Raw genomic sequence first — 16,308 nt, forward strand, 5'->3', positions numbered from 1 at the left:
GCCACGGCCACGTGACTCACTGTCTGTAGGAGTGAACCATATTCATGAACGGGGAGGTGTACCTAATAAAGTGTGTAAATTAGTAGCTGTGTTTCAAAATTGCTTAGGGCCTGTAGTGTGTTGGTTCATGGTCTCAAAGCTCTTGATTATTCTGTCTCCCCCACTCTGTCTCTAGAGCTCTCCGACTTGCTCTCAGTATGTTTATGCCGACTCATTGAACCCAGTGTGGGCAGTGGCAGCGACGCAGCGTTCATTCAATCTTACCTTGCTGTGTTGTACGGCCCTGTGGCTGTGGCAGGAGTGCTGTAGACTATTCTCCAGCCCAGAGCCTAGGGACTCACCAGGGACCTCTGGCACCAAGGACACATCTGAGGAGAGAGAGACACAGCAATGTTCAGTGTTTTTTTTTTAGTTAACCATCTTGGCCAATTCATACAAGCACTGCTAAGTGCTGTTGTAGTCGAGGCTAGTCCTGTCACACACCAGTTCCTCTGAGAGGGAGTGATGTTTACAGTTCAGCATCTACTGACCACAGAACAGAAACACTTCTCTAGTAACGGTATACCACGCCATCATAGTTGTCCACGGGTTAGAATGCAGCATTCTAACAACCGTCACAAACATCACAGAGAAGAGGTCTTCCACTAGTCAGACAAGGGAACAAATCCTACAGTTCCCTGTCTGTTGGACGTGGTCTTAGGAGAAAGCTGTTGATAATATACTCCTGTTGTATCTTTCCTGAAAATCCCATTTTGGGAAAGGGCTCAGCCACACGCTGCCCCTGGTTAAAAAGGCACCTGACTGGATGAACTGGGTCCAGATCGGATTACAGTTACTGGGTCTGGTAGGAACATCTACCCTCCCTCCCTGTTTCTAACAAACTCACAGGCTTGTGGGAAATCAACTCAGCACATGAGCACAATCAACGGGCTTGACCTTTTGATTGTATTCCGGGAGATAAAGATTTGGTTAACACTTTACTTGACACCCAGCGTCACAACACGTTAAGACACAGTCATAACCAGGTCATAATATGTCATAACAGCTGACATAACATGGTCATAACACTGTCATGACACATATATTTAGACCTGTCATGAACATATATTTAGACCTGTCATGAACATATATTTAGACCTGTCATGAACATATACAGTGGGGCAAAAAAGTATTTAGTCAGCCGCCAATTGTGCAAGTTCTCCCACTTAAAAAGATGAGAGAGGCCTGTAATTTTCATCATAGGTACACTTCAACTATGACAGACAAAATCTCAAGTCAATATAACATGTCACAGAACATTTCCAACACACACCAGGGGTGCTGCCTTCTACTATAGAGAGTGGTATAGCGTGATGTTGTCACACTACAGGATGGTTCAGAGTWTACCTCTCATCACCCTCATTAGCCTGACTGGGATAGCACCCCCTCTAGAGGTAGAGGAGGAAACTGCACTCATGTTGCTGGCCTCTATCTCATCTCTCACGAGTGAGTGAGTGATGAGTGAGTGAGTGAGCGAGGGGGGGGTGTGTGTGTGTGTGTGGCAGTGTGTAAGATGGTTTTATCTTCAACTAAGTGATAAGCCAGTGGCTACACAGTTTTCAGTAAGTTTTGCTGCATGTCATCACCAGTCCTGCAGTGTTGCCTGTGGTTTGGGTTCAGGATGTTGTAGTGACACATTTCTGTATTTAACTCTCTCCAGTACCGTGGTTTTCAACTAGTTGACGGCAAGATATTTTATATTATAGAAATTCCGCCAACAACGCAAATGGTGGTCCGCAAGAGCTTTTGATGGTGATTCGGTGGTCACCGGAACGGAAAAGGTTGGGAACTGCTTCTCTAGTACAAACTGTGAGAACTCAACACCCCAAATACTCGAAAGAGAAACCTTCGCAGTTCTCATACTCAGAATAAATGAAGCATAATTACATGAAAACCCTATCTGTATAAATAGCATGGTGAGAAATTCCCTCATATTTAACTTGCTGCATGGAAATTCATCCTAATTTCACCATCGAGCAAAACTACACAGTGTTCAAAACATTAGGAACTCTTCCCATTTCATATACTGACCAGGTGAATCCAGGGGAAAGCTACGATCCCTTATTGATGTCACTTGTTAAATCCACTTCAAGCAGTGTAGATGAAGGGGGGAGACAGGTTAAATAAGGATGTTTTAGCCTTGAGACAATTGAGAAATGATTGTGTATGCGTGCCATTCAGAGGGTGAATGGGCACACAAAACATTTCAGTGCCTCTYAACAGGGTATGGTATTAGGTGCCAGATGAACCGGTTTGAGTGTGTCAAGAACTGCAACGCCACTGGGTTTTTCACGCTCAACAGTTTCCCGTGTGTATCAAGAACGGTCCAACACCCAAAGGACATCCAGCCAAAAGACACAACCGTGGGAAGCATTGGAGTCAACATGGGCCAGCATCCCTGTGGAACGCTTGACACCGTGTTGAGTCCATGCCCCGACGAATTGAGGCTGTTCTGAGGACGGGTGTTCCAGTCAGTGTAGAAAGACTATAGACTGAAGCATCACCAGCAAAATAAATTACACAAACTTTATTTCCAGTCTATAACAGACACTTCTTTAAAGACGTGATACATATAGATATGTGGCGAAAAACATGACCATTTACTATGATACCCTTACCTTCGAAAGTATCGCCAACCAGAGAAGTGAAATTTAAATTTTGTGCAATTTAAAAAAGACCGAAGCCTGCTCATCCAACTGTGACTGTCCCAGCTGGCTGCATAGGAGGTAGGCTTTACTCCAGAACACTGCCTCACCGTGTCCCGGAAACTACGCCTTCAATACAGAGACCTTCAGTAATACTCCACCTTATCACAACACCGCCTCTCTCCCCTGAACATGCATGTTCTAAACCTTCTACACCTTTCTGCCGCTCACGTCGGTCCGCTTGACTCTGAAGGGCCAATAGGGCTGATGGGTTTTGAGGAAGTATTTGACTCTCAAAGCAGGAAGTCTGTGGTTCAGGGTGTACAGGGTGTAAGTGACAAAGTGACAAAAAGATAATCTAAGTTCTCATCTCTACAGAGATAAGCAGACGTAGGGAGGACTATGTGTGTGTGTGTGTGTGTGTGTGTGTGTGTGTGTGTGTGTGTGCGAGAGAGAGAGAGAGAGAGAGAGAGAGAGAGAGCGAGAGAGAGAGAGAGAGAAGGAGGAGAGAGAGAGAGAGAGAGAGAGAGAGAGAAATGTCGACCAAATCCTTTGTTAAATGATTGATGATTTGTTTCTTTTTAATATAATGTTTAAAATGTGTTTGTTTTAGTTGATTGTGTTTTGCGTATATGTATGTTTGTCTGTGCAATATGTGTCCTGCTGTATTTGACCCGTTTCATATTGTATTCGTTTTTTTGTTCTATGAAATTGTAAATACAGTGGCAAGAAAAAGTATGTGAACCCTTTGGAATTACCTGGATTTCTGCATAAATTGGTCATAAAATGTGATGTGATCTTCATCTTAGTCACAACAATAGACACAGTGTGCTTAAACTAATAACACACACATTATTGTAATTTTCTTGTCTATATTGAATTTATACATTGACAGTGTAGGTTGGAAAAAGTCCTAGGCTAAGGACTTCTCCAAAAGCTAATTGGAGTCAGGAGTCAGCTAACCTGGAGTCCAATCAATGATAGGAGATTAGAGATGTTGGTTAGAGCTGCCTTGCCCTATAAAAAACACTCACAAAAATTGAGTTTGCTATTCACAAGAAGCATTGCCTGATGTGAACCATGCCTCGAACAAAAGAGATCTCAGAAGACCTACGATGAAGAATTGTTGACTTGCATAAAGCTGGAAAGGGTTAGAAAAGTATCTCTAAAAGCCTTGATGTTCATCAGTCCACGGTAAGACAAATTGTCTATAAATGGAGAAAGTTCAGCACTGTTGCTACTCTCCCAAGGAGGGCCGTCCTGCAAGGATGACTGCAAGAGCACAGCGCAGAACGCTCAATGAGGTTAAGAAGAATCTTAGAGTGTCAGCTAAAGACTTACAGAAATCCCTGGAACATGCTAACATCTCTGTTGACGAGTCTACGATACGTAAAACACTAAACAAGAATGGTGTTCATGGGAAGGACATCACGGAAGCCACTGCTGTCCAAAYAATCCATTGCTGCACGTCTGAAGTTCGCAAAAGAACACCTGGATGTTGCACAGCGCTGCTGGTAAAATATTCTGTGGACAGATGAAACTACAGTTAAGTTGCTTGGAAGGAACACACAACACTGTGTGTGGAGAAAAAAAAGGCACAGCACACCAACATCAAAACCTCATCCCTACTGTAAAGTATGGTGGAGGGAGCATCATGGTTTGGGGCTGCTTTGCTGCCTCAGGGCCTGGACAGTTTGCAGGAGTATGTAAGGCTATCTGTCCGCCAATTGAAGCTCAACAGACGTTGGGTGATGCAACAGGACAATGACCCAAAACACAGAAGTAAATTAACAGAATGGCTTCAACAGAAGAAAATACGCCTTCTGGAGAGGCCCAGTCAGAGTCCTGACCTCAACCCGATTTAAAATGCTGTGGCATGACCTCGAGAGCGGTTCACACCAGACATCCTAAGAATATTGCTGAAATGAAACAGTTTTGTAAAGATGAATGGTCCAAAATTCCTCCTGACCGTTGTGCAGGTCTGATCCGCAACTACAGAAAACGTTTGGTTGAGGTTATTGCTGCCAAAGGAGGGTCAACCAGTTATTAAATCCAAGGGTTCACATACTTTTCCCACCCTGCACTGTGAATGTTTACACGGTGTGTTCAATAAAGGCATGAAAACGTATAATTGCGTGTTGTTAGTTTAAGCAGACTGTGTTTGTTTATTGTTGTGACTTAGATGAAGATCAGATCAAATGTTATGACTAATTTATGCAGAAATCCAGGTAACTCCAAAGGGTTCACATACTTTTTCTTGCCACTGTACATGGCTCCAGTGGAGGCTACTGAGGGGTGGACGGCTACTAATAATGGCTGGAATGGAGTCAATGGAGTGGTATCAACCACATGGAATCCACATCTGTGATTTGTTTGATACCATTCCATTGACACCATTCCAGCCATTATTATGAGCCATCCTCCCCTAAACAGCCCCCACTGGAGGGCTATCTTGAAAAAGAGACACTTGTCTCAATGGTGGCTTCCTGCAAAACAAAAGGTAAAAAATAAAATAAAAACCATGGTATGGTAATTTCATACCAAAAACAAATGGCACTTTCCACAGAACCCGTCAGCATTTTTCTGATATTCTGGCATCATTTCAATTATGATATCACACTGGTGGAGAAAAGCAAGGCAGGGCAACAGCTTGCCGATAGACCGTTTCCAGAGAACGTGTTGGTGGCACCCACACATGCTGACAGTAGGCTCAGTCCTCCCACCCAGTAGCTGCCAAGTAGAAGCAATTCTGTGGAAGTATGACCCTGACTCTCTCTCACCAGCCACCTGCCACAGCCAGGAACACTTGCTGTATGTTTACTGCTCTCAGTGAACAGTAGATGCAGTATACAATACTAAGCCAAGGTCAACATCAATGCATTATCAGTCTGTCTGTCTACTGTGATTGTTGGTGACTACTCAGTTTCACAGTAAACCAGCCGATGCTGAGCTCCATCACACAACTGACGACACTTCTTTGAGCCAGTGATTTTCCCAACATATTGTATGGTTATAGTAACTGTGTTAGACCTGTGAAGTGATGCATACCAGCCTTTTGGCAAAGACACAGTACTGGGTGTGTGCGTTAGTGAGTGGGTACGCACAGTTAAGTCGGAAGTTTACATATACCTTAGCCAAATACATTTAAACTTAGTTTTTCACAATTCCTGACATTTAATACTAGTAAAAATTCCCTGTTTTAGGTCAGTTAGGATCACCACTTTATTTTAAGAATGTGAAATGTCAGAATATTAGTAGAGAGAAATGATTTATTTCAGCTTTTATTGTATTTCAACACAATTCCCAGTGGGTGAGAAGTTTACAATACACTAATTAGTATTTGAGCAGCATTGCCTTTAAATTTTTAACTTGCGGTTCAAACGTTCATAGTAGCCTTCCACAGCTTCCACAATAAGTTGGGTGAATTTTGTGGCCGCATTCCTCCATGACGAGCTGGTGTACTGAGTCAGGTTGTTGGCCTCCTTGCTAGCAACCGCTTTCAGTTTGCCCACCAAATATTCTATGGATTGGGTCAGGGCTTTGTGATGTCCACTCCAATACCTTGTTTGTTTTTTAGCACATTTTGCAACAACTTGGAAGTATGCTTCGTGTCATTGTCCATTGGAAGACACATTTGCGACCAGCTTTAACTTCCTACTGATGTTTGAGATGTGCTTTCAATATATCCACCATTTCCTCCCCCATGATAACATCTATTTGTGAAGTTTTTCCAAAAAGTACGGATTCTTTGTCCCTGTGTAGCAGTAGCAAAAGAGACCTGGCTTTTTATGGTGGAGCAGTGGGCTTCTTCCTTGCTGCGCAGCTTTCAGTGTATGTCGGATATAAGACTACGTTTACTGTGGATATAGTTTTAACTTTTTTGTTTCCGTTTCCTCCAGAATCTTCACAAGGTCCTTGCTGTGTTCTGGGATTGATTTAGCTTTTCGCACAAGTAAGTTATCTAGGAGCAGAAAGCGTCTCCTTCCTGACCGGTAATGCACGGCTTGCGGTGGTCCATGTGTTTATAATTAGCGTACTATTTGTTTGTACAATGTAGTGTAGCTTCAAAGGCTTTGTAATTGCCTTCCCAAGGTGAACCAGATTGTGGAGGTCTACAATTTCTTTTCTGAGGTCTTGGCTGATTTCTTTTTGATTTCATTTTGTCAAGCACAGAGGTCACGTTGTGTTGAAGGCAGCCTTGAAATACATCACAGTACACCTCAATTGAACAAATATGGCAATTAGCTATCAGAAGTTCTAAAGCACTGAAATGCATTTTCTGGACATTTCCAAGCTGTTTAAAGTCACAGTCACACTTAAGTGTATGTGACCTCTGACTAGAGTGATCGACCGATTAATCGAATGGCTGATTAATTAGGTCCGATATTCAAGTTTTCCGGAACACGATATGTGGCCTTTTTTTATTTTGGTATTTATTTAACTAGGCAAACAGTTAAGACCATATTATATTATCACATTATTTAACATTATTTCAATGACAGCCTAGAACGTGGTTAACTGCTTGTTCAGGGGCAGAACGTACAGATTTTTACCAATGTCAGCTCGTGCGATTCATCTTGCAACCTTACGGTACTAAGGTCGCACGCTCTTAGACCCCCTGCATCTATTGCATCACGATGGAGTTCAGGGAGCCGCTTGTTACGCGCAATGCCAGTAAAAGCCAAAGCTAGCATTAAATTATCTTATAAAAAAACAATCAATCAATCAACATAATTACAAGTTATATTAACTAACATGGTTATGATATTACTGGTATATTCTAGCGGTCTGCGCTTGCATATATCGTATGCGGTGCAACATATCGCGAAAAGGACTGTCGGTTTGTTTCTCACAAAACTGTACTAACCAGATAAACATCAATGTTTTTAAAATCAAGACACATATACATTATCCGTGTTCATTGCGCAGAGTGGTATATGAAACAGTTTTGGGCCGCATGGCTCGTGCGAAACTAATTTCCAGCAGAATTTTAAAGTAAGTATGACATACTTGAAGGTTGTACAATGTAAAGCAATAGTTAGACTGATGGAATGCCCCCACTATAAGAATAGAAATAACGAAACCGGTATCCGTATTTCACTGAAAGAAATAAGTTTTGTTTTCGAAATGTCAGTTTCCGGATTCGAACCATATTAATGACACAAGGCTCGTATTATCTGATGTTATGTTTATAAATAAGTCTATGATTTTGATAGAGCATTGATGAGCGGATGGTGAGGGGCACACCAGTAGGTTCGGTAAGATCTTCATTTCAAAAGGACTCTATGTGCGTTTTGCAGAGCTCTTCGCATGTGCTATCCCGATTGCTGCTGTTTATGACTTCAAGCCTTCAATCCCCGGGATTAGGACTGGTGTCGATGTGAAAATGCTAGTAATTAGGGGGTGCGCTTTATAGCATTTCAAGTACAAATGATAGAGCGAACATAGTCTATAATAACGTAATATAACACACAACTAAAACTTCTTATCTGGGATATTGAATCTCATGTTAAAAGGACCGCAGCATTCATCATGTTCTCATTGTTTGGCAAGACTAACGTTATGACTTTTCTTACATGGCACATATTGCACTTTTACTTTCTTCTCCAACACTTTGTTTTTGCATTATTTAAACCAAATTGAACATGTTTCATTATTTATTTGAGGCAAAATGTATTTTATTTATGTATTATATTAAGTTAAAATAAGTGTTCATTCAGTATTGTTGTAATTGTCATTATTACAAATAAAAAATTAAAACATATTTTTWAAATCGGCTGATTAATCGGTATCGGCTTTTTTTTGGCCCTCCAATAATTGGTATTGGTACCGGCGTTGAAAAATCATAATCGGTCAACCTCTACTTCTGACCCACTGGAATTGGGATACAGTGAATTATAAGTGAAATAATCTGTCTGTAAACAATTATTGGAAAAATGACTTGTGTGCACAAAGTAGATGTCCTAACCGACTTGCCAAAACTATAGTTTGTTATCAAGAAATTTGTGGAGTGGTTGAAAAACAAGTTAATGACTCCAATCTAAGTGTATGTAAACTTCTGACTTCAACTGTATGTATATATGTATGTGTGTATGTATGTATGTATATATGTATGTYTGTYTATYTYTYTGTGTYTGTYTGTATGTGTGTATGTGTGTATGTGTGTATGTGTGTGTGTATGTGTGTATGTATGTGTGTATGTATGTGTGTAGGCCTTCTCACCTGTGGTGGACTTGGCGCGGTGGTGTGTGTCCAGGAAGTCCTGCAGCAGCTGTGATTGGTTGGGAAGTGGGGTCGGGGTGGAGGGACCAGAGGTCGGGGGTGAGGTGGACGCGGCTTCCCGTCTGAGGGTCAGCTGGAGGGTCTGCTCCGAAAACAACATCTGGATCAGACCCAGGTCCAGAGTGGACACACCTCGACCGTTCAGAACCACAATCTCATCCTCTGGTCTCAGCCCTGGGAGAGGTACGAACACAAAACAAACACAGTAACAAATAAGGGCACACTGTAATTACACAGTATCACCCAGATATGTATGAATATTTCAATATGAATCATGTTGAAGTCAAAGTTAAGGGAACATACCTTCACTGAAGGCCAGTCCATCAGACAGCACCTCACTGACAAAGATGCGGCTGTTCCTCTGTCCGTCTATGTGCCCTGTCACAGCAAAGCCTGACAACAGAGACGAGAGAAGGAGCCAACGATGGTTCGTAAGGTGCAATGACCATAATAATGACATACAGCCAATTATTTCTAGGATGTCTGTGGCAATGACACACATACGGTTCCCGTCTGCTAGAGAACCAAACACTCACCAAAGTCCCCAGTGTAGGCAGGTCTGGTCATCTGCAGGGTGAATACATTCAGCAGGAACACCTCAAGCTCGTCATACAACTGCACAAAAGAGGGACAACTCAGCTTAGAAACCACAACTCCACACGTCAACCAGTGATGTTAAACACAAACTAAACAACGTGTTCTATGCATTTCCAGGGAAGTATTATGCTGAATAGTGTGTTCTCTCACCAGGTCATGTAGTAGTTCGCTGGGTGCAGGGGTACGGACCTCTACTTTCTGGGCCAAGCATCTGTGTAGTCTGAGACAGTGCAGGCTAGGGTCCAGCTGATTCAACTGTGACAGGAAAACACTGTCTGTCAAACGCCCTGAATGCAGCAATACACAGCAAATACAACTAGTCTAGGCCAGATAACTGGTTTAAACAAAAAAGGCATTTGGTTAGATCTGTGCTGTTGTATCATGTGACATGGGATGTCTTCACTACAGCTCCAAGGTGATTAAGATGAAGTGGCGTCAAGTATGACCTGTGGAATTAATAAAGTATGTGTGTACATGTGTCTGTGCTGTGTGTAGGGCTGTGACAATACCAGCGTCGCGATATGGCAAAAATGAAAACACGGTCCTTTAAAAACCCGCTGTATAAATATTGTGTGCTATAGCTTGGAAAACAAATGTGACTCTGGATTTATTTTTTATTTCACCTTTATTTAACCAGGTAGGCTAGTTGAGAACAAGTTCTCATTTGCAACTGCGACCTGGCCAAGATAAAGCAAAGCAGTTCGACACATACAACAACACATGGAATAAACAAACATACAATCAATAATACAGTAGAAAAATCTATATACWGCATGTGCAAATGAGGTAGGATAAGAGAGGTAAGGCAATAAATAGGCCATGGTGGCAAAGTATTTACAATATAGCGATTAAACACTGGAATGGTAGGATGTGCAGAAGATGAATGTGTAAGTTGAGATACTGGGGTGCAAAGGAGCAAGACAAATAAATAAATAAATAAAGTATGGGAATGAGGTAGATTGGAGGGGCTATTTACAGATGGGCTATGTACAGGTGCAGTGATCTGTGAGCTGCTCTGACAGCTGGTGAATAAAGCTAGTGGGGGAGGTAAGAGTCTCCAGCTTCAGAGATTTTTGCAGTTCGTTCCAGTCATTGGCAGCAGAGAACTGGAAGGAGAGGGGTGACCAGTGAGATATACCTGCTGGAGCTCAGGCTACGGGTGGGTGCTGCTATGGTGACCAGTGAGCTGAGATAAGGCAGGGCTTTACCTAGCAGAGACTTGTAGATGACCTGGAGCCAGTGGGTTTGGCAACGAGTATGATGCGAGGGCCAGCCAACGAGATCATACAGGTCGCAGTGGTGGGTAGTATATGGGGCTTTGGTGACAAAACGGATGGCACTGTGATAGACTGCATCCAATTTGTTGAGTAGAGTGTTGGAGGCTATTTTGTAAATGACATCGCCGAAGTCGAGGATCGGTAGGTTGGTCAGTTTTACAAGGGTATGTTTGGCAGCATGAGTGAAGGATGCTTTGTTGCGAAATAGGAAGCCGATTAAAATAGAATTTAATTTTGGATTGGAGATGTTTGATGTGAGTCTGGAAGGAGAGTTTACAGTCTAACCAGACACCTAGGTATTTGTAGTTGTCCACATATTCTAAGTCAGAACCAACCAGAGTAGTGATGCTGGACGGACGGGTAGGTGTGGGCAGCGATCGGTTGAAGAGCATGCATTTAGTTTTACTTTGTATTTAAGAGCAGTTGGAGGCCACGGAAGGAGAGTTGTATGGCATTGAAGCTCATCTGGAGGTTAGTTACACAGTGTCCAAAGAAGGGCCAGAGGTATACAGAATGGTGTCGTCTGCGTAGAGGTGGATCAGAGAATCACCAGCAGCGAGAGCGACATCATTGATGTATACAGAGAAGAGAGTCGGCCCGAGAATTGAACCCTGTGGCACCCCCATAGAGACTGCCAGAGGTCCGGACAACAGGCCCCTCCGATTTGACATACTGAATCTATCGGAGAAGTAGTTGGTGAACCAAGCTAGGCAATCATTTGAGAAACCAAGGCTGTTGAGTCTGCCGATAAGAATGTTGTGATTGACAGAGTCGAAAGCCTTAGCCAGGTCGATGAATACGGCTGCACAGTACTGTCTCTTATCGATGGCGGTTATGATATCGTTCGGATGACAATGTTTATTTCCAACAATAGGGCTGTTTTCCTAAGAAGTAAAAAAATCGGCTTTGTGTTCTCCTTGCCATGATACTAACAAGTATCGCAATCCTGGTATCGTCCCGGCACAAGAAGTGTGGGTGTGAGAATGAACTAGCTAGCCATCCACTCTGTCACAAACCTGAGAGACAGAGTGAGGCAGGTGAGTGTGTGTCACCTGTGCCAACACACAGGTCAGAGAGTGCAGTGTGTGTGGGCCGGGAGACAGACGGACAATGAGAAGACGGCCAGACGGACAATGAGACGGCCAGACAGACAATGAGACGGCCAGACAGACAATGAGAACGGCAGACAGACAATGAGACGGCCAGACAGACAATGAGACGGCCAGACAGACAATGAGACGGCCAGACAGACAATGAAGACAGACAGACAATGAGACAGAGACATAAAAGACAAGACAATGAGACAGACAGACATGAGCAGAGACAGACAGACAATGAGACAGAGACAGTAAACATCTGGAACTGTCTACTGTACAAGCCAGAGCTCTACAATGGGCATAACAATAAATAAATACATGAGTGTGTCACAAAAGGCAGTAGAGCGTGGGTTGGTCAAATTACTCACAGATTGGAGCTTTTAACATGATTACATTGACAGAGTGTCGTTTAAAAAATGAATAAAAGCAGGGTTAATAAAAGCAAGGCATAACCTAAAGTAAAAGCTTCTCTCTTAAGTGCCTCTGTTGAAATCAACGATATATCTGCCGTAATATTAACACTCAAAGGGCTCAGTTTTGGGAACATGAACATCATAACAATCCCTTCTCTTTGACTCTCACCTTGCAGGCTAGGGAGACGACATCAGCCACTGTATGGTCTCGTCTCATAGGCACTTGGATGGCGTGGCTGTCGGGCATGTACACACAGGTCAGTGTTTCTCCACTGCTCTCCCAAAGGCCACCCTCAGGGGGAGCCAGAGAGTAGTGGTTGGCCAAGCTGTCCAGTCTCTGAAGTAGAGAGAGGGCGAGATGGCGTGAGAGAGAGAGAGAGAGAGGCGAGATGGCGTGAGAGAGAGAGAGAGGCGAGAATGGAGAGAGAGGGCGAGATGCGAGAGAGAGAGAGGGCGAGATGAGGGCAGATGGCGAGAGGCGGATGGCGAGAGAGGAGAGGGCGAGAGAGAGAGAGGCGAGATGGCGAGAGAGAGGGCGAGATGGCGAGAGAGAGAGAGAGGGGCGAGATGGCGAGAGAGAGAGAGAGAGGGCAAGATGGCGAGAGAGAGAGGCAAGATGGCGAGAGAGAGAGAGAGAGGGCAAGATGGCGAGAGAGAAGAGAGAGAGGCAAGATGGCGAGAGAGAGAGAGAGAGGGCAAGATGGGAGAGAGAGAGAGAGAGGGCAAGATGGCGAGAGAGAGAGAGAGAGGCAAGATGGCGAGAGAGAGAGAGAGAAGAGGCGAGAGAGAGAGGGCAAGAGCGAGAGAGAGGGGAAGATGGCGAGAGAGAGAGAGAGAGGGCAAGATGGCGAGAGAGAGAGAGAGAGGCAAGATGGCGAGAGAGAGAGAGAGAGAGGCAAGATGGCGAGAGAGAGAGGGCAAGATGGCGAGAGAGAGAGAGAGGGCAAGATGGCGAGAGAGAGAGAGAGGGCAAGATGGCGAGAGAGAGAGAGAGGCAAGATGGCGAGAGAGAGAGAGGGCAAGATGGCGAGAGAGAGAGAGGGCAAGATGCCGAGAGAGAGAGAGGGCAAGATGGCAGAGAGAGAGAGGGCAAGATGGCAGAGAGGAAGAACAGTCCGCGGACAGATCAATAGGTTTCCATTAAACCGATGCAGAAACTGGCAGGGGCTCAAAGTTCAGTGCAGAGATGTCATGCAATTAGCCATTTAGACATCGCAGGATGGAGTCGTTTCATATAATAGCCATCATAATGATGGTGTACACAAGAGGATTGATTACATGGGGCTATTGGCAGAATTTGCGAGGAACGTGTCTAGACGGGCGACATCTGCACAGATCTACAAAAAGACTTAGCATCATCATGATAATAATAGCCCCATTTAGTTCTAAGTGCCATCCAGATGATTTCATGTTCAGTGATGGATTAATGGCTGCCTTTACAGGCTCTTTCCAGGAGACCATCTGAAGCCCTTAGGCCAATTATTCCCTATCCACATTAACAATGAGGTTGGGGTTAGCATTAATGCTGGGTTGTGTCCTGCCACTGGGCCTCAGAAGCTGCAGTATTTGGGTTTTGGTTGCGACTCCATGTCTCTGAAGGGAAAGAGATTGTGGGCGACACCACTGTAACACCACAGACCACAGCTGCTATACAGGCTCCACATCGCCAAGAACCACTCAAACATGTTTCAAAAGTCACAACGAGATAGACATTTCCAGTTGCTATGGTAAGGTCTGGAGGAGAGAGGTGGAGTTCTACCACTTGGAGAGCCAACAGGGTGGTGTATGTGGCTCCGGGATGCTGTCTGTCTGCTGGTGTGTCACAGAGGAAACCTTGGGAGACATTCTCCCCCAGAGACCTGACTGGGAGACGAAGGTCTCTTTGACTATGGTCGGTCTATGATGTTTGTCGGGCATAAACATGTGTGTCACACACACGCCATACGTTTTACTATCCTTGTGGGGCCCTAAAATTGAGTTCCATTCAAAATCCTAGTTTCCCTAACCTAACCCTAAAATAGCCTTTGTCCCCAGGTCCCCCACAAGGGACAATTTTCCTTTTTTAACTATCCTTGTGGGGACTTTTGGGGATTTCACACACACACACACACACACACACACACACACACACACACACACACACAAAGTGGCTTTCTGACCAAGGTGGCTGGAAAAAAAACATGTACAAGAAAACAGTCATTGAATTTTCCAGCAACATGTCCATTTGGAAAGAATAACCTGACAGAACACTGCCAGCATAAAGCCTACCAATGTTTTGGCCAATGTGTTGCTCAAACCTTTGGGGAGACAAGCAACAGAGAGCTGGTTCTTCTACAACTTTCTGTCCACTCCTGTGGGTTAATGAGGCCATGTTTATACATTCAGAGAGAAAACCGGGTTGTCATGGCAAAGGTTGCATAACAACCACCCTGTCTGTCTGTCCATCTAACATGGTGTGACTGGAAAGTAAACGTTCAGTTGGCGGTTGGCGACCAGTCTGCCTCTTCACCTCAAGCCCAGTAGCTGCCGAGTGACTGTGCACTCATTCATGGCCCCAGGCAGGGTTGTAACGGCCTGGTCAACTTTCCACAAGCCAAGCCAAGCATGCGTTGGCCCTCAATGTGTGTGTGTTTGTTTGCAAACACAAACCTATACTTCAGTATTTCCTCACTTAAGAGGGGAAATCATTTCTAGCAGCCAACCAACATCCGGTATCTTCTAAAATGGAATCAAGAGTAATGGACAGTTCATGTCAGAGCTAACCACCACTCCAAAACACTTTCAACTCGGTACAGTACCTCCTAGCAACAGGCTAACATACAAATACTACAGCTCAGGCAAATCTTTGTGTAACATTGAAATGTACCATTTTTTTTTTTTAAACAAGAGGAAATAGAACGGTATTAAATAATTCCATAAGTCTATTTCCATTATTGAAGCACACTGCCTTCTAAGTACATTTAGTTCTTAAAATATCTTCCCCAAACTGTTTCTTCAAAAATAATAGTCAAATTCACGAGCCAAGGTGACATAAGACCAGAGTTGACCGCTCCACACAGGGAGAAGCTAACATTAGCGGCACTTCCTTACCTCTGACCTCACATGCAGTAAGGTGGCGGTGCTCATGGGTAACAAAGCGTGGCAGAAAAGGAGGGATGGGGGCTGCAACAGCACAGGGGCGGAGGAAGGGGGTGAGAGGTCAACTACAGTACAACAGGTCAGAGAGCTGCTGGTTGAATAGAGGCGGTGACAGGTGGAACAGGGGCATGATGGGGGAATGGGGGTCAGGGGGATCTCACAGGACTGACAAGGTCTGTCACAGTCTCTGGAGAGCCAAAGATTTGTACAGGAGCACCATGATGCCATTCATTCCTAAGGGATACAGGTGATGAGGGTTCGCTGGCAGCCACTGTCAGAGCCCTCCATATCCCTCAACAAGCTGAAGCTCCCCCCGATTTGCAGCATTCCTTCCAAGCCTGTTTAAACAATGTCAACAGATCACCAGCCTGTTGAGACAGCTGTGGAGAAGCCCATCTCATAAAAGAACATAGCCACACACACACACCCCCATCCACCCATTCCTTCAGTGGGTTATGGGAGTGGAGATGATTGATTAATAGAACCATTGCTGAAATTAAGATCCAGAAAGACCAACAAACGGTAGAGAACAAGTCAAAGCCATCAAACAGGATGCGTGTTGACTGGATAGAGAACAGAGAGACAGGATGAAACGCAAATGGGGCTACAATCAATGAAGCTGGCTTGTCTCTTCTCTGACCTATTAGATTATAAATCTCTCATAAATTAAAAATGGCCTCTGGGAAGGACGTGTCCTCATCCAACTCCAGGGTGGAGGGGGGGAACGGGTAAAACATTGTGACACTTTCCCAACAACATTGAAAGCATCTTTGTCCCTTCTTCAGCCACATCCTACTCTGTGGCTGGGTGGAGCAATTGC

The 16,308-nt window shown here is 44.3% G+C and overlaps 1 protein-coding gene across 3 annotated transcripts in view; it reads right to left on the reverse strand.

Moving 5' to 3' along the window:
• Nucleotides 1–16,308, reverse strand: part of LOC111963160 (rho guanine nucleotide exchange factor TIAM2) — a 110,280-nt gene that overhangs the window by 32,072 nt on the left and 61,900 nt on the right. For all 3 annotated transcript variants that reach the window (XM_023986406.2, XM_023986407.2, XM_023986408.2), the window contains 6 exons: nucleotides 12,520–12,687; nucleotides 9,714–9,818; nucleotides 9,503–9,581; nucleotides 9,270–9,359; nucleotides 8,907–9,140; nucleotides 265–368 (listed from right to left, as the gene is read on the reverse strand). In XM_023986406.2, the coding sequence (XP_023842174.1) occupies nucleotides 265–368; nucleotides 8,907–9,140; nucleotides 9,270–9,359; nucleotides 9,503–9,581; nucleotides 9,714–9,818; nucleotides 12,520–12,687 (780 nt within the window). The remainder of the gene's footprint in view (nucleotides 1–264; nucleotides 369–8,906; nucleotides 9,141–9,269; nucleotides 9,360–9,502; nucleotides 9,582–9,713; nucleotides 9,819–12,519; nucleotides 12,688–16,308) is intronic.

Source organism: Salvelinus sp. IW2-2015, linkage group LG4q.2 (genome assembly GCF_002910315.2).
Source record: "Salvelinus sp. IW2-2015 linkage group LG4q.2, ASM291031v2, whole genome shotgun sequence".
Classification (NCBI taxonomy): domain Eukaryota; kingdom Metazoa; phylum Chordata; class Actinopteri; order Salmoniformes; family Salmonidae; genus Salvelinus; species Salvelinus sp. IW2-2015.